Source organism: Rhinolophus sinicus, chromosome 4 (genome assembly GCF_057876585.1).
Source record: "Rhinolophus sinicus isolate RSI-liver-muscle chromosome 4, RSI-T2T, whole genome shotgun sequence".
In the NCBI taxonomy this organism is placed as follows: domain Eukaryota; kingdom Metazoa; phylum Chordata; class Mammalia; order Chiroptera; family Rhinolophidae; genus Rhinolophus; species Rhinolophus sinicus.
This window is the reverse complement of record NC_142504.1, coordinates 64,424,145-64,443,218: the sequence shown is the minus strand read 5'-3', so window position 1 is coordinate 64,443,218 and position 19,074 is coordinate 64,424,145. Positions and strand designations below refer to the sequence as shown.

At 34.6% G+C, this 19,074-nt stretch overlaps 1 protein-coding gene across 5 annotated transcripts in view; it reads right to left on the bottom strand.

The window, feature by feature from the left end:
- Positions 1-19,074, bottom strand: part of SPIRE1 (spire type actin nucleation factor 1) — a 246,677-nt gene that overhangs the window by 22,523 nt on the left and 205,080 nt on the right. For 3 of the 5 annotated variants that reach the window (XM_074340400.2, XM_074340396.2, XM_074340398.2), the window contains exons 9-10: positions 13,331-13,521; positions 6,161-6,251 (exon numbers count right to left, since the gene is read on the bottom strand). In XM_074340400.2, the coding sequence (XP_074196501.1) occupies positions 6,161-6,251; positions 13,331-13,521 (282 nt within the window). The remainder of the gene's footprint in view (positions 1-6,160; positions 6,252-13,330; positions 13,522-19,074) is intronic. The other 2 variants (XM_074340397.2, XM_074340399.2) reach the window with 1 other exon arrangement.

Genomic DNA, 19,074 nt, shown 5'->3' with positions numbered 1-19,074 from the left:
CAAGATGTATTTGAATTTCAAAAAATAAATTCCAGCTTTGATGTTAATATTGTACCACTACTAAAGAGAATATTTTAGTGTCTGAATGGTTCTGGATTCACATTTTGAAAACATAAGGAGAACGTGAGAAATAAATTATACTGCCAGAGTTTTATTTAGTACTTTCTCCGACTCTCTCTGCAAACAATAAGGCTATTTCAATGCAGTGGATGAGGAAATTGAAAGTCAATTCAAATTTAAATAGGATCCATCTATTTGGACTGTCCAACCAAGAGAAATCACTAAAGAAAAACAAAGAACATAATTTCCACAATCTGAAAAAAGATACAGAAATCCATTATGTGATTTAATTGGGTCTCTATAGTAGTTAATGGGCCAGGCACAATACCAATTACAGATAATAACCAAGGTCAGCTCCTATTATTTTTGATATAATCTGTTTAAATAAATCGAAATATTATTTATAGAATTTTAACCACTAAAGCCTCCATGTATATAGGAAATCAAGGCAATGCTCTAAGGATATCTTAATAAGTTTTTTCTCTTGGTGTGTTTTTTTTTTTCCCTTGCAGTACAATATACCATATATAATATTTATCATCTTAACCATTTTTCAACATACAGTTCAGTGGTATTGAATATGCTTATATTGCTGTGCAACCATTACCACCATCCATCCCCATAAACTCTATACCCGTTAAACAATAACTTCCCATTCTCTCCTTCCCCAGCCCCTGGCTACCATTTTACCCTCTGTCTCTATGATTTTGACTACTCTAAAATCTTCATGTAAGTGGAATCATGAACAATATTTGCTTTTTTGTAACTGCCTTGTTTCACTTAGCATAATATCCTCAAGGCTTATTTGTTGTAGATATTGCACAATTTTTCTTCTTTTTAAGGCTGACTAATATTCCATTGTATGGAACACATTTTGTTTTATCCATTCATCCATTGACGGACACTTCAATTGCTTCCATGTTTTAGCTATTGTGAATAATGCTGCTATGAACACGGATGTACAAATAGCTCTTTAAGACTTGTTTTCAATTTTCTTTGGGTATATGCTCAGGAGTGGAATTGCTGGATCATATTGTAATTCTATTTTTACATTTTTGAGGAATCACCATACTGTTTTCTACAGCATCTGTACCATTTTATATTACCACCAACATCGTGCAAGGGTTCAAATCTTTCCACATTCTCCCCAACACTTGCTGCTTTCTGTTTTTTTGATAGTAGCCATTCCAATGTCTTTGAGGTGGTATCTCATTGTAGTTCTTATGCAAATAATGATTTCCCTAATGATGTTGAGAATCTTTTCATGTGTTTCTTCATTGGAGCAATGTCTATGAGTTCTTTGCCCATTTTTGAATTGGGTTGTTAGGTTTTTGTTGTTAAATTTTAGGAGTTCTCTATATGTTCTGGAGATTAATCTCTTATCAGATATATAACTTGCAAATATTTTCTCCTATTCTGTGGGTTGCTTTTTTCACTCTGTTGATAGTGCATTTGATGCATAAAAGTTTTTAATTTCATGTGTCTATTTTTTCTTTTATCTGTGACTTTGGTGTCATCTCTAAGAAATCATTACCAAATCCATTGTCCTGAGCCATTTATCCTGTTTTCTTCTGAAAGTTTTATTATTTTAGGTCTGTGATCCATTTTGAATTAATTTTTGAGTATGGTATTAGGTAAGGGTCTAACTTCATTCTTTTGCATGTGGATATCTAGTTTTCTCAGTGGATCTTCATTTCTTGAAAAGACTGTCCTTTCCCCATTGAATGATGTTTGCACACCTGTCAATCACTTGATCACATATGTGACGGTCTATTCTGGGCTCTCTATTCTATTCCATTGGTTTATATGTCTCCCTTTCTGAAAATACACACTGTTTTTATTATTGCAGTTTTGTAGTGAGTTTCAAAATCAAGAAGTGTGAGTTCTACAGCGTTGTTCTTCTTTCCAAGACTGTTGTGACTATTCGGAATCCCTTGAGATTTCATATGAATTTTACAATCTTTTTCTTCCCTTCCATTTCTCAAAAAAATATCATTGACATTTGGATAGCGATTGCATTGAACCTGAAGATTGCTTTGGGTCATACTGACATTCTAACAATATTAAGTCTATGAATCCATGAACATAAAATGTATTTCCATTGATTTATATCTTCCTTTATTTCTTTCAGCAAAGATTCATAGGTTTTATTCAAAAAATCTTTCACATCCTTGGTTACGTGAATTCCTAAGCATTTTATTCTTTTTGATGCTATGATACATGGCATTGTTTTTGTAATTTCTTTTTCAGATTGTTCATTGCTCGTGCATAGAAATGCAACTGATCTTTGTGTGTTGACATTGTATTCTGCTACTTTGCTAAATTCACTTATTCTAACATTTTTTTGTGTGTGAAATATTTAGGGTTTTCTGCATGTAAGAACATATCATCTGCAAAAAGATATACTTTTACCTCTTCTTTTTCAATTTGGATGCCTTTAATTTCCTTTTCTTGCCAAATTGCTCTGGCTAGAATTTCCAGTACTATGTTAAATAAAAGTGGTGAAAGGAGGTACCCTTGTTTTGTTCCTGATCTTAGAGGCGACATGTTCAGTCTTTCACCATTGAGTATACTGTTTGCTGTGGGCTTTTACTATGTTGAGGTAGTTTCCTCCTATTCCTAGTTTGCTGAGTGTTTTTATCATGAAAGGGTGTTGAATTTTGTCAAATGCTTTTCCTGCATCAATTGAAGTGATCACGTGGCTTTTTTTCTTTCATTCTGTTAATACACTTACCAATTTTTATGTTGAACCACCCTTACATTCCAGGAATAAATCTCACTTGGTCATGCTGTGTAATCATTTTAATACACTGCTAAATTCTATTTGCTAGTATTTTGTTGAGATTTTTGCATTAATGTTCATAAGGAGTACTGGGTCTGTAGTTTTCTTGTAGTCTTTGTCTGGCTTTGGTATCGGGGTAATGTTAGTCTCACTGAATAACATAGGAAGTGTCCTTTTCTTTAAAAATTTGTTTTTAGAAATTATGATAATGATCAGTTGCTAGTTCTTTGAATGTTGTAGAATTCACCAGTGAAGCATCAGTTCCAAGCCCTTGCTGGGAGATAACAAGATTATTTATTCAATATCCTTACTAATTATAGGTCTATTCAGATTTTCTACTTTCTGATTTCGTTTTGCTGTTTTCGCATTTTTAGGAATTTGTCCATTTTATCTGGGTAATTCAATTTGATGGCATACAATTATTGATAGAACTCTAGACAGCATATAGTTGGATCATATGTTTTATCCATTATGCCAATCTGTCTTTTGATTAAAGAGGTTAATCAATTTAATTTCAATTACTGATGAGTGATTTATTTCTGTCATTGTGCTATTTGTTTTCTATATGCTGTATAGCTTTTTGTCCCTCATTTCCTGCATTCCTGGCTTTAATTGTGTTTAGATGAATTTGTAGTGAAATGTTTAAATTCTTATTTCCTTTTGTTTATATTCTATAGCTATCTTCTTTGTGGTTACCATGGGAATTACATTTAAAATCCTAAAGTTATTAACACTCTAATTTGGATTGAAACCAGTTTAACTTCAGTAACACACAAAATACTCTGCTCCTATACAGTTCTATCCCCATCACTTTTGGTTGTTGGTATCACAAAATTACATCTTTATAAATTGCCTCATAACATAGAAGACAAATAATTTTTTAAAATGCATTAGTCTATCGAATCATGTAGAAAACAAAATTTGGAGTTACAAACCAAAGCTACAGTAACACTACCTTTTATACTAATAATTATTTTTTCTTTACATGTATTAGTCTCTTAAATCATGTAGAAAATAAAAAGTACAGTTACAAACCACTGTTACAATAATATTAGCTTTTATAATTATACATGTATTTACCTTCATTGAGATCTTTATTTCTCTGTATGGCTTCAAATTACTGTCTAGTGTCCTTTTCATTTCACCCTGCAGGACTCTGTTGAGCATTTCTTGCAGGGAAGGTCTAATGGTCAAGAATTCCCTCAACTTTTGCTTATTTGGGAATCTCTTGATTTCTCCTTCACCTTTAAAGGACAGTTTTGCTAGACATAGGATTCGTGGTTGATGTCTTTTTATTTTAGCACTTTTAAAAAAATACATTGGCCCACTTTTTTCTGGCCCCCAAAGTTTCTGATGAGAAATCTGCTGAAAATCTTATTGAGGATCCCTCATCTGTTTTAACTCACTTTTCTCTTGCTTCTTTCAAGATTCTATCTTTGTCTTTGTCTTTTGAAAGTTTGATTATAATGTGTCTTGATGTGGGTCTCTTTGAGTGCATCTTAGTTGTGGTTCTTGGATGGTTATAGTCATGCCTTTCATTAAGTTTGGGAAGTTTCAGCCATTACTTTCACACATATTCTTTACACCCCTTTCTTCTCTCTGAGGACTCCCACAATGTATACGCTGGTCTGCTTGATGGTATCCCACAGGTCCCTTAGTTTCTGTCTGGTGCTCTTCAATCTTTTTTCTTTCTGCTCCTCAGACTCAATAATTTCCATTGTCCTATCTTCAAGATTGATAGATTTTTCTTCTCCCTGCTCAAATCTGCCTCTGAATCCCTCTAGTGAATTTTTCATTTCAATTATTGTACTTTTCAGCTCTAGATTTCTTTTTGGTTTCTTTTTTAGGATTTCTATTTCTTTATTGATATTTCCATTTTGTTCACACATCATTTTCTTGAATTTTTCCACATCTTCCTTTATTTCTTTGATCATCTTTAAAATAGTGTATTAAAGTTTTTGTCTAGTATATCTGCCATCAGATCTTTTTTCTGGGACAATTTCTGTTATTTTTCCCCTCTGAATGGGCCATACTTTCCTGTTTCTGTATATGCCTTGTGATTTTTTTTTTGTTGAACACTGGACATTTGAATCTAATAATGTAGTAAACTCTGGAAAAGAGATTCTCCCTCTCCCCAGGGTATGCTGTTTTTTTGTTATTGTTTTTGTGTATTATTTTTTTGATTGTTGTAGCATGTCTCTGTGCTGAGGATCAGCCTGAGGTGTAAACTTAAGATCTTCTCTGGTCTTTTATGAGTTATTCCCTAATCATGCGTAGTCACTCTCTGATTTCTTTTGCATACGCACCTGCTTTTGAATGTTCTAGTCTATAATGCCTAGGTTCCAAAAGGGGAAAAAGTGAAAAATGAAAAGGGGAGGGTGCCAGCCCTTTAATCCCGCAGAAGTCACTTGAGCTGGAGCGGGGGTTAGTTAGCAAAAATGCAACAATGGTTGCCCACCTCTTTGCACCTTTGGAGTCAGAAGCAGCAATCAGAGCACAGAGTCCCAGTATTTGGAAGACAGGGTCTTTTTTGCCCACCTGGCTCCTACAAACTATGTGCAAGCTGGTTACGGGAATAGTACACAATTATCTGTCATGTGACTCGGGGAGGAGAATAAGTAGCTGCTTGTAGGCTAAGAACTGACTGAAATTTACCACAGTTTACTATCCAAGTCTCCCCTTGAAAATTATAAGCCTTCAACAGACTCCAGAGTTCCAAAATAGTTATTTCTGACAGATTCTGCCAGTGCAATTGTCTAGGTGGGGCGAAAAACTCTTGGTACTTCCTATTCCACCGTCTTCCCAGAATCCTCTCCCTTAATATGTAATTTTTTTCCTTTATAATGATCTTATAAATGAAAAATAATACTAAAAGCATTTATAAATCACTTAACTTTATATTCTGAAGTTAAAAAGTGTTTTTACTATCTACACATGTATGTGGGTATGGATATGTATATATGTGTGAGGAGGAGGTGATAACAAGTGTGATTATTTAGAAGTTCTGGCTTAAATCCAGACAAGGAGGTAATTAATTTAAAATAAAAACATAGAGAATTAACTTATTCCCTACAACTATTATGTGTAAACGCAAACGTCACTGATCTAAGTTAAGAAACTGAGGCCCAGTTATCAGTTTAGTCTTACCTTCTGATGTCCCTCTAGGAATATAACTGAATATTTCTATTCCTGACTAGTAAAATTCCAGGCTTAATTCTTTCTACCCTAAATGATCACAAGGCACTGGGATTCCCTATTCCAGGACAGGTGTATTATTTAAGGTATCTGACACTAGTTCTCTATGCCACAAATACTCACTCTTCCTTGTGGACACAGCCTCCAGTAAGGGATCTTCAAGGAAGGAGGGGGACACACTGCTGCTGCTGGCTGACTTGTGCAGAGTCTCTTCCTGAGATAGGTACGGGCAGAGAAATAGAGAGATTCCTCAGACTAATTAATAACATTTTACTCTTAAATATTTATTTTAACATGAGGCACCAAATTATAATGCCCAAAATCTATGGCAAGTAGAAGACAAAATAGAAGGGATCTAAAATTAGATATGTCTGGGTTTGTGTCCTGGCTTTGTCACTTATTAGAGTGATGTGACATTGAGCAAGTTTCTTATCTTAGTTTCATCATTAGTAAAAGAGGGTATTATAATACCACCTTTTCATAGGGTTGTTGGAAGAATTAGATGAGCTAATATATTCAAAATGCTAACACATTACCTGGCATACAATAAATGGTAGTTAATATAACTTACGGAAAATATTTAACACATTTATAAAAGTAATAGATTGGGAACCCCACGAAGATAGATGCCATATGTTTTGTTCATTGTTGTTACCTAGTACCAAACCCATCACTTAGTAATGAGTAAATATTTGTCGAATGAATAGATGAAAATAAACATTTCATGAAATGTCATGTGAATCTAGAAAAGTGTCTACATTGTGCCAAATAAAATTTAAATTCCAATTTCTAGTGAGAAGAGATTGTCTTAATTTGTTTTGGACTATACCAAAATGAAGCACAATATTTATTCATGAAAAATTTACTATCTACTCTATGACAGAATATACACTAACTAGATGGCAACTAACTTCTATAATACCTATAGAAAACTGCTAAATATTTTTAAATATAAAAGAAAATTAGGTTAATATATGAATCTATGATTATGTAAGACAAATAGGGAAAATTCTCTTTGACCTACTTAGTTAAAGTGACTTTAAGAATTAGCCATTCACTAAAAACTGGCTTCACCTAAAACCTACTGCTGAAAGCATTAGTTTCAAACAAGCTGCAATTCAAAGGATCTGGTCAAAGAACAAGAGAAGAAAAAAGGCTGTGTAAACCACACAGTTCAAACAAAGAAGGTCTGAACAGTGACCTCCACACTCTTGATACTTACCGCGGAAAAAAAAATCAAGCAATGTAAGCAAAGCCTCAACCCCAGACACCATATAGGTCACACAACTCTCCAGAAAAGCTAGCAAGCAACTAAAATGACCTCCTTCTGCTTATGGCAGGTCAAAAGAAAATAAAAGTCAAGAGTATCTCTTAGGAAAAGAAAAAAATGAGTCATACATAGCACTTCCCAAATAATTATGAGTTGAGTGCTATCCTGATTTAAACAGCAGAAACCATCCCCCTGACTCACCTACTTCAGCCCACTTTTACTAGAAACAGTTTTTAAAGCCTAATGTTACAGAACTCTGAGACATATCCACACCTTTCAACCTTCACTGATTCATTCTCCTTCACTGATTTTAATTGCTCCCACTGTGAACAGCCAAGAACCTGTCCTGGGGCAGGTGGAATGAATGCAAGTTAGTCTATAGGAGACAGAAAAGTTGTGGGGACACTGGTATAATTCAGGGCCTTTTGGGATTTGTTCCCAGAGCTGTTGATGGTCCTCTGTCCCTGCATGCCCACTTCAGGCAGCTGCCCATTTTCTGACTACTTGAAAATGAATCTTCACCAGGATTAATTCCTGCCTGAGAGGAATCACAAAGACACCCAGAAGGGGAACCAGGGGACTTTCAGAGGTCAGATCTCCTTAGTGAGAGAATCTGTGTGTGGAATCTTGCTTGCTGCTTCCCTGTAACATCTATTCCCATTGATGAAATGCTTTCTGCCTTTCTGAAGGAATTTGATAGGTCTCTGACATCTCTGGAACATCAATCTTTTCTACCGCCTGGCCTGGTTTCTGAAATTTGCTTGTTTGTATTGTCTGATCCATTACTAGTCTCTGACACTCACTAAGTTAGGCTTTCTCTGGTTCTACGTCCTAACCAGTGACTCTTAACCAGGTTCTGGCTGCAATGGAGTCCCTTTCAGAACTTTCAGTGCTTCACTGTTGCTTTGCTCCAAGGATGGCAATGTCACTGAAGGCTGCCAGTATCATCTTAGAGGCCAGTCTGGGCATCTAACTCATTTAACAGGAATGAAAATCTTCCTCTTCCTGAAAAAAGTCCAGTGAATGTTCAGATAATAACTCCTTTATTTAGATTTCCTACTAAAAGCTTTGATCGGATATGGCTCTGATCAAAGCTTATCTTCATTTTTAAAATGTTACCTGGGATAAGCTAGCAGAGATTAATAAAGTGAAGCAAGAAACATTGAAGTTAGATTTCTCAGAAGAGAAAAAAAAGAGTGATGGAAAAAAGGTCTGGTGTTGGGAGGTCTAGCTTAGTAGGGATTCTGCTACTTAAAAAGTTATGTGACTTTTTACACTTGGTCTCTGTCTCTACTAAGGGCTCAGTTTTATCACTGAAAAATAATGATGTTGAACAAAATTTTAAGACCCCTTCCAGTTTAAATTTTTAAAAAGTCAGGCATTCTCATATACTGCTAGCTGGAATACTGGCAAGTTAATGAGATATGCAATCTTTGGAGTTACACTTGGGTTTCAAATATGACTCTATCACTTACTAACTCCTTAACAATCTAAGTTCAAAAACAGTTTCTGCTTTTTCTTTCCTTATCTTTTATATAAGGATCATAAATACTTTCTAGGGTCTTTGTGAAGACTATGAATTTATAAAACCTAAAGTATAACATAGTTATTAGCTCAATGAAATAGTATTATAGTTTTCTCTAAGGAATTTGGCAATATGTTTCAGGAGCTATAAAAATGTGCATTGTTTCATGTAGAAAATACTTCTAGAAATATTCTGAGAAAGATTTCAAAACAAAAATGTACCATAAGGATATTTACAATAGTACTGCTATTTGTAATGGTAAAAAACTGGAAACAACCTAAATGTTCCAAAATAGGGGACTGGTTAAATATGGTAAATTATTATGATGGAATACCACACAGATATTAGGTATCATGTTGGAAAAGGGTATTTAATGAGATGGGAAAATGCTCATGATATTTTTTTTTAGGTAAACAATGTGGGTTAGTTCTAGTTCTAGCAGAATAGCAGATTTGATAACCTATTTCTAAGGCCTAAAGAGATTTCTGGACTACTACAAATGGCCAAGCTTAACAACTAGCATCTTTCAAAATACACCAAGCCCAGCTTGAAGTTAATGCTTATTATTTAATTATTATTTAACTATTATTATTATTATTATTATTCAAATGTACAAAGCTGTCGGGTAAGTCTAAGAGAAAAAATCAGTTTGCTGGTTTTGCAACTGGAGTTCTTGAGAGAAAGGGGAAAAAAAAAAATGTATCTCCCCGATTGAACAATGAACTTATGGCATTAAGAAAATTAAAATGTAGGCCAGTGTCTTACAGTTCTTAAAATTACTAAGACGGAGTGTTTGTTTTTACATAAAGCAGTTGAATTTACATTGATAAAGTAAATAATTCATTAATATTCTATTTCATAAGTATATTTGATTTATAATAATATATTGACTGATTATAGGAAATTTGGAACTAAATAGGGATTATTTAAGTAGTAAACTGTTCTTTGTGATAATTTGAATCCAAGTTTAAGTTAAACCTCAAAGACAGCATTGGGCAATAGGAAATTTCTGGTGGACCGTGTAATCAAATAAAAAGCATATATATAGGTGAGCAAAAGTGATATTCTGCAATGGTGGAAGGTATCTCTTAATATGAAGTCCCCATGGAAAAGGAAGTTAAATGAGATCATGTATGAAAGAGTTTATCATAAAGCTGGTATTTTGGTGGCAAGAAGGTATTTCTTAAAATGTGAAAGAAATCTCTAATGAGATAAGACATGGTAAGAGAAAAAATTTAAACATGCATAATAGTATTTCCCACATAAGTAGGGCATAAAGTGCTCAGCTTGCAGCTGGAAACATCACTGCTTCTTCCTTAAGGGGAGGTTCTGGTCTCTTCTTCTAACACTGCAAGTGCTTCAGTATGGAGGGTAGGCAAAGAGGCCTGTGCAAGGAGCAGGGGAGGCAGGCAGATCCATTAGCCAGAAGCTCAGTGTTAGCTGAGTACTGTAATTTCCTAGTGAAACCCTACTTTTAGAATGGAAAAGGAATCTCACGTTGCTCAGTAAGGCCTTAGGGGAGGCCCCAGAAGATGGTAGGTGGTGGTTGGCAGGGCTCTAGTCTCCGCTCTCCGTTTTTGCTGACAGACATTACGCTTCTGTAGGTTTGATGTGAAAAAAAGTTTGGGTGCTTAAAAAGTTTGGAAAACACTCATTAATGGGAGGGAAGGAAGAAAAATGGCAAAACAGGTGATAAAACTGAGAGGATGGAAGAAAAAGAATAGGACCAGCTTTTCTGAGATTTCTCTTTATTTGGTCTGTACTTTCTTCTAACTATAGCCCCGAGCCTTGACTTAGTCTTGTTCATGGTGCAACCTCAGCCAGGAACTCATTAGATAAGTCAGCATAGTTGATGTAAAGAAGACAGGTTTGAATCAGATGCTTCTCCGCCCTCAGGGAAAGTCTGGGCCAGTAGGGGAGAAATATAGAAACCTGCTGTGACTCTGCATGGCATGTGTCACACAATAAAGTTGGAAAACCTCTGCCAGGCTCTTCTGCTCACTTGCTTCTATTGCCCAAATCCTACCTCTTCCATGAGGTTTCTCCATCTCCCCAACCCCGGTAGTGGCACACTACACCATACACTACACAGCCTCAGACAGCTCCTGGTAGTCCATGTGTGCTCACTAAACATAGGTAATTATTCTCAGGTGTATGTTTTATAGTTCCCATTTAGACTATAAGCAATGGGAGGGGAAAGCTCATCGTATTTCTGTCTCCCTCTTAGCTCTTACTGAAGGCATTCAATAAATATTTGAATGGGAAAAATGGAATGGCAATGGGGAAAACAAAGTTGGTGAAATGAACAAATGAAGAGTTACAGAATATATAAAAAATAGGGAACAACATTACTATAAACTGTGAATGAAGACAGTTTGTGCAATGTGATGTGGGATGTATCTGTCTGTATTTGTGGTCATTTTTATAAGTGAGCAAACGTGACCCGAGATAAATCAATCTTGGTTGAGAAATTCCTTGATGTCAGGAATTAATTAAGGTGGGGAAATGAATACCTACCCATCAATTTGGAAAAGGCAGAATTCCTGAACATCTTTTCCATGTTCATACTTTTGGGCAGAACTTCCAGGTTCTATCATTGGAAGAGACCTGAAGATCCTGGGATCAACTCCATCAACTCATTGGATGGAGGACACTGATGGCTGACAAGATGAGGGACCTGTCCTTGTGCCCTGTCTACAGAGCCAGAGCCAGAACCCACAGCAGCTTCCATGTGGACAATTGTCATCACTAATTCACATTGTAAGGAAATGTAGTTTGAGTTTTGAGGTTACTTTGTTCATGTCTATAGAAATGTCAGTTAATTATCAGGCTTTACAACAGACATTCTTCTGAGTTGGCTTTAATCAGTCGATAGATAATCTTAAAGTAGCTAAAGTTAAGAGAGCTTTTTAAGATGAACACAACTAATCTACCACTATTAAATTAAAGCCGAGTTTCATTAGTAAAAACTATTGAAACTTTGATTATTACGAAGTCCCAGTTGTTTAAAAATAAAGACTTCTGATTATCTGTGTTTTCTAAATGTTAAAGTTTGAACATATTTATAAGTTTTAAAATTACATTTAGAAGTTTTAAAAGTCTATATTCAGAAGTTTAAAAAAAAGAACATAGGCATTTCCACATTTAGTACCTTTGATTAATCTATCTTTAGTACTTAAAAAAATATCAATTTTAAATTGCAGCTGAAGGAAGAAAAATGCTTCGTGCCAGGCCCTTGTCTAAGATCATTCACTGTATTTCATGAATCTCAGATTTCCACTACCACTAAGGAATTATGACTCATCCCGGCTTAAACCAGCAGCCAGTGACAAATGTCAGAGTTAGCTGAAACCTAGCTCTAACACTTCTCTTTTCAGCACCTTATTTCTTGCTTCATATCTGAATTGATGATGGGTAGATGTGCAAAAATGGTCTCCCTCTGATTAAGAGAACTGTGTCTAGCAAATCATCTCAAGATTTAGATTTGGGATTAGCGTTATATCTTCAATAAAAGGACAACTAAGAAGATTGTACAGGCTGCCTACTAGTCTAATGATGGCCTGGTATATAGTCTTGTCTCAGGAAGTGAGTGGAGGAGGACAAAGAAAGGAGTTAAAAGTGGGTCAGTGGATGTGAAGGAGGAGTGCTCCCTATAGCTATAAACCAATGCCGTCCCGACAGAGCTCTCTGTGAGGGTGGCATTGTTATCTGTACCATCCAGTATGGTCACCATTAGCCCCATGTAGCTACCAAGCACTTGAGAACTGGAACTGAACTGAGTTTTAAATTTACTTATTTTAAATTTCAATAGTTACAGTGGTTAGTGGCTACCATGCTGGGTAGTGCCTCGGGTAGATGCTTTTTTAACTTAAATTGTTGTTCTGACAGATTAGTATGAATTTATCTAAATACATGAGTGTCTACTGGGTCTTAGGAACTGGAGATATAAAGTAAATTCAGCACAGTCCCTACTCCCAGGGAGCTGGCACTCTGGTGGGAGAGACAGAAATCAATGGATAAGGATATTACAGTGTTAAGTGCCCTAACATAACCGAGAGTTGGAAATAACAACCGCGTGTGTGTGTGTGTGTGTGTGTGTGTGTGTGTGTTTTAGAGAGAGAAATAAATGGATAATATCACAGTAAGTATTTTTAATGGAAATGTTTTTCTTTTTCCTTCCCCCCTGAAAAGGGAAAGATATTTAAGATAATATGAGTTTGAAAATTGTTGATTTACTTTAACCCCACTATCATCTATGATTATATGAATATTTCAAAACATAATCTATAAACTATGGGTATGATATTGGTCTTTACTAAGTAATAGTAAGTAATCCACTGTTTTATTTCCTGCTAAACTAATGAATTTTAATCCTAGCTTTACTGTTTGAAAAATAGGAAGGGATAAAGGAAGCAATGTGATTAGTAAACAAAGTCAGAGAGTTAGCATCCCGAACTTCGAATCAAGATTTGTGAAACGGGACCCCACGGGACCACACCTCGGAGTCAGAGCTGTCCAGTTCAGCCAGAGTTGGAGCTTTCAGGAGTTTCTTCCGCTGCACAGGTACCTGCTGCACGTCATTTAACCCATTTTCTGTTTGTGATGTTAAACCTCCATTCACCATCGATGATTCCACCATGTTCTTTGGAGAATCAGGGGTACTTCCATCTGGCAAAAGAAAGAAGAAAGCTAATCTTTTCTTGAGCCAAGAAAGGTAATCAGTGGAATAATGTAGTTTTCACACAAATACAACACATAGGCTTGATACAAAAATGTCACGCAAATACAACACAGAGGCTTGATACAGTAATGTCTACATATATAAAACATTTTTGGCAGCTATTAACTGTTGGATTCAATTAAAGAAAACTGACTAATTATATATTCACACTTATAGATTAGAATTTAGAGCTGGCAGAAATCCTACAGATATAACTGACTTCAACTTCTCTATTTTCAAGACGCCCAGAGAGGCTAAATTTACTTTATAGCCTTTAACGAGCTAGTGATAGATGGTTCAAAGTGATGGCATGCATAAAGCCTTATTAGGCTTATGGCTCTAAGATATGAAACGGTTTGATTTAAAATAGCCAATAATCTGTTTATATAAACATGAAACACAAAGAATTTTGGATACATTCTCTCTGATAAAACTGATTTAGATTATTCAGAGCTCAAATCTGGATGGAAAGGCAATATAACAAATGAAAGAAATGCAGCAGTACAGAGCAGAGTACAGAACACAGAGTACTGAGAACAGAGCACAGAGTACAGAATATAGAGTACAGATTACAAAGTACAGATACAGAGTATATAGACTACAGAGTATAGAGTACAGAGCACAGAGCACATAGTACAGAGCACAGAGTATAGAGTACAGAGTATAGAGTACAGAGTATAGAGCAGAGTACAGAGCACAGATGACAGAGTATAGATTGCTAGTTACCTAACCTCGTTTCCTCATCTGTTAAATGTGCTAAAAACAGACATGGTCTTGTTGTGAAGATTAAATAAGTTAACAATTACAGATAAAATACTTAATACTGTGTGTAAAAAAGGCAGAGCACAATGAATGTTAGCAATAATTAATGCTGATCTGTATCTTTATTAGCAAGTTAACTAAGGCTCAGAATCATTTAGCCAGAGTCACACAGCTGTGGCAGAGCTGATACTTGAATCCTTATTAGTATTCATTCTAAAGGCCACTTTTATTTTGTTCTATAGCTTGTAATTTTCCAATGCAAGTGGAATTAATTTTCTTCAGTATTTCAAATGAAGTGTTAAACATGGACTAAGTTTAATAACTAACTACTAAATCAGAGTATTTAACAAAGAGAAAAAGCAGTCACTGCATAATTTAAGTTCTAAACCAGCACCATGAACTAATCTGTGAACATGGAACAGTCTGTGAAGCTCCTGTAGTTGGGGGTAAAGGGTACAATAGGCACTGAAGTGAAAAAGTCATGATCAATGCTCCTTTAGGAAGGGAAAACATTGTAACTGAAGTCATTATAAAGTATTCTATTAATAGTTTCCCCCCAACATATAATATTTATGTGCTTGAAGTATAAGAGGTAGATTTCCACTAATCACTCAGCATTTGTGTGTTCTAATACAGTGTCCCTTGACATCATTTAAAAGAATCATGTACATTATTTATTATAAATGACATATATCTAATTTAATATTTACAATTTCTGCTTATTTTTAGATATCAAGAAGGTCAGAGAACATGCCCTTGTGAACTAGAAGGGTTTGAGTGGGCAAGGAAGGAAGAAGGAAAGGAAAAAGGAAGGAAGTAGACATACCTGTCAATCATTAATCATTTTACATACAATTTCTAATAGAAACCTTGACAACACATGCATTAATTTTGTTATTACCTTTCCAAGTATTAAGTAGCTAGAACAAATGCATAACTGGGGGAGGAGGTATGCTGAAGGAGACAGAAGGGCAAAAGCAGTAAGTTATTACACAAATTATAAAGTTTAAAATCTTTAAGTAAATCTTTCATAAGGAGGTGTAGAGAGCAGTAGGCTGCCACAATTAGGAGAGTAATTTAAAAGTTTTCCAGAAAGCAAAGGAAAAAAATGATTGGGCTAATCGGTTAATTCATATTCAAGGAAAAAGGAAGTGTTTAAATATAGTCTTGAAGTATATTTTTAAAAATCTTATACCATAGTATATTTTATTTTACGCACTTGGTATAGAATTGTTCATGTCATAGTAGTCTTTCAAGAGAAAGCACAATGTTAAAATTATATACATCTCTCACCCCTCTTAGCTACCCTTATTCTAATCAAGGCTCCCAAATTGGAGGTATGGTGAGAAAAAGAATGTAGTCAGCTTCCCAAGTTTCATATTCCCAATCTGCCAGGTCAGAGCTTCCCTAAGGATGAAAACACTAGTAGTGCATAGAGGAACACTGCAACAGTTTTAATGGTTATATATTTATTTTACTGTTTCAGAAAAAAATAACTACTATATCATATACATAATTTTATGCATGTTTTTGCTTAAGACATTTTAAAAAGTAATTTATGGTAGATTTAAACAAATTAAATAGTACCGGTGGCAGGCACTTAAGTCTGGCAAAAGTCATGAGGGTGGTATCTGAAATGAAGTTTAGAAAACACTGTTAAGTGATAGTGGCTGCCATGAGTTTATTTCATTCTCAGTGCAGGGGATTTGAGAAATTACCAAATAGCTCTCTAATTGCCTAAACACTGTACTATGAGACTGATAACTGTATTTGAGCTGACTAACTGAAACTACTAAAATAAACACCTTGTACTAAATTCAAAGCTTTGCGATAAATGGAATTAATAAAAAATATACTACATAAGTCAGGTTTCTGAATAATCTCCACATATAAGACTAAATACTGTATGTGATTTTATCTCATATTACATATTGTAAAAGAACCAGTATGAACATATTTTTAAGAGATGTTTAAAAGTAGTTTGATTGACTTATTCTTTTCTGTTTAAATGTATGAATCCTCGTTATTAATTCAGTGTATTAGGTGAGAAAACCAAATACTTAGCTAAAGCTTTGTACTTCTGTATAAGTCAGAATTTCTTGAGAAAAAACTGGTAATATTGATAAGGAAGCAAAATATTTAAGATGATAGATATGGCTTTAGAAGTCACATACCTTAGATTCTGAACCTAAAATGTATAACCATGATATTAAATACTTTATGTAATAACTTTATATAATAACCAGCTGCTGCCTTATTTAGTGGGAGGAAATATAACTGGGATACCGATTATATATTTAATATTTGCATTGGAAAAATAAATTATACTTACTTTAATTAATGCTGAATGGATTGTTAGGATTTACCACTAAGAATTAATATTTCTAAGACATGCCTAAACTACAGGATATACTTTATTATGTCTTATTCTGCACTTAAGTTTAGAGGCATTATCTATACTAGATGTTTAAATATTTACTCCTTTGTTTGTTAATTTTTCAACTTTGAGAAGAAATGCATTCCAATCTTTGCATTTAGGTTAGAAGAATGAATCAATCTTTTCCATTTATAATTTGGGACATTTTAATTGATTAGTCAAAATGCAACAATGAAAATATAAAAGTAGCATGAGAAATCAAGAATGAAGCATGTGGCAATCATGAAGTATACTAAAGTATGAAATAAATTACAGCAAATGATAAGCAGTGAAAGCAAACAAAAATGTTTTGCTCCTCTTATATCAAGGAGATTAAGCACCAAGCACTTTCTTCCCAACACAGAACCCATCATATAAGCTATAAGAAGACAAAGTACACCTATGTCTCATGCATGTGGGCATGCATACTGTCTAGTGCAGCCACCTGTGCCTAACCTGTGTGAGCCAATAGTCAATGAGTTTGGGTAGCCAGCCGCTTTCATACAGTCCAACTGATGGAAACATCTTCAATGGATAGTTAGAAGAGTCTGTAATATATACTGCATATATACTGCCAACTTTTGGGGGGTTGCAGTAACATACATATTCCAAAACATTTCTGAGTTTATTTTTCAGACCAAATTTTTTTATGAGATTACTCTGGTTGATAAAATGAAAAACTTTTCAAATGAATAAAGAAAATAGAAAAAGCTCTTCAGTGGTCAGTCAAAAGTAGTAAGTGAAGATTATAAAATATTTATCTGAGTTTCTTGAAAGCACAAATATTAGTCATATCTGAGACCTACAAATATAAACAGAAATTTAAAAAACAGCTGGGAACTAGTTTAGCAGTTGAAAGGTACTCAGTAAATATTCATAGACAGAATATGATACCAGAACTCTCTGACTCTTTAAACATGAATTTGTACATAAAGCATGCCAACAATTCCATTGCAAGTAAAAAAAAATTCTGGAAGAAAATATTAGTCCCAACATTTTATCTTCAAAACAGCAGCTTCCAAAATTAAAAACTGTAACTTGCAAAATAATTTATTGGGATTAAGTTGGCTTGGAAAACTCGCTCATATATAGTTTAAAAACTCAATTTAAAAGGAGGGCTGACTTTACAGATCAAGTTTAGTCATTAATAGTTACTTGTTTCACTATTAACCCCTGTCTATTTAAAAGAAGGGGTCTCAACTTGTACTACAAACCTGGGGCACATATTTCACAACCAAAGCCATTACAATACTTTTCTGTTTTTATAGTCTTAATCAGCACTCAGATTCATTTGTGACTGGGCTCTATCTACAGGAAGCACAGAGAAAGAAAAGACAGCTCTTGCTCATCAACTGAGGAGTGGTGGTCCTCTGAAGGAGCTGACAGTTTTTAGTTTAGCTACTTAAGTGCTTTAGAGAATATGAAACGTCAAAACTGTTTCTTGACAGTATTTTCTGTTCTCTTAAGGCAAAGTTCTATTTTAGACTTCGACAGCATTGCTTTAGAAGAGTGGGTGAGTGGGAGTGACCACTAGGATTGACAGCCATATTCCATAACCATAGGTATACCATAATGGTTCTTCCACAATCCCTTGGTAGGCAACAGATTTACTACAGTTCTAATTTTTTTTTTAAGTACGTTGTTTTTCAAATAAGCAGAAAGTATTTTTTTACTGACCACAGCTTAGAATAAGCCTTTCATTTTTCTTTTCTGACATGTTTGAAGAAGCAGATGAATGAAATGTATTTCATGGAAACTACAAAACCCACGTCAGGTGTGAAAGTGCCTTTTTTTTTTTTTACCTGACAAGTCAAAACTGTAAGACATGCTAAAAGGCTGCATTGCTGAAAAAAGAAAACAAACAATAAAAAGAAAGCAATTCAGCTGTTACGAATAAACAGGGAGGATGAAAAAAAAAGGGGAGGTTCAAGAAAACCCGGAGGGGTGCATTTCAGACTTTTAAGGCACAAGACAGTGAATAAAAATCTGAAATATAACGAAACCATGAGTCTTAGTTTCAACTCTACTAAGACTTGAAATGGAATAACAATAAAAGAAAAAAAAGTTTTTAAAGAACATGTTAAAAATGAAAGTATGATAAAGATACAAACATTTTAAAGAATCATAGTACAGGATTTTTTACTTAAATACAAAATATATCAAAAGGAAAAAAGTAGCCGTGTTTAAAAACATGGTTTTAGGGAACATACAAAAATCTTTAAAATTTAAGCATAAATGTAGTCTTAAATAACTTGTTTCAGGATGAAAATTTGGCTCTCTGCATAAAGGTGAAACATTTTATTTATTAAAAAATCTCATTCAGGAGCTAGCAGCATCACAACAC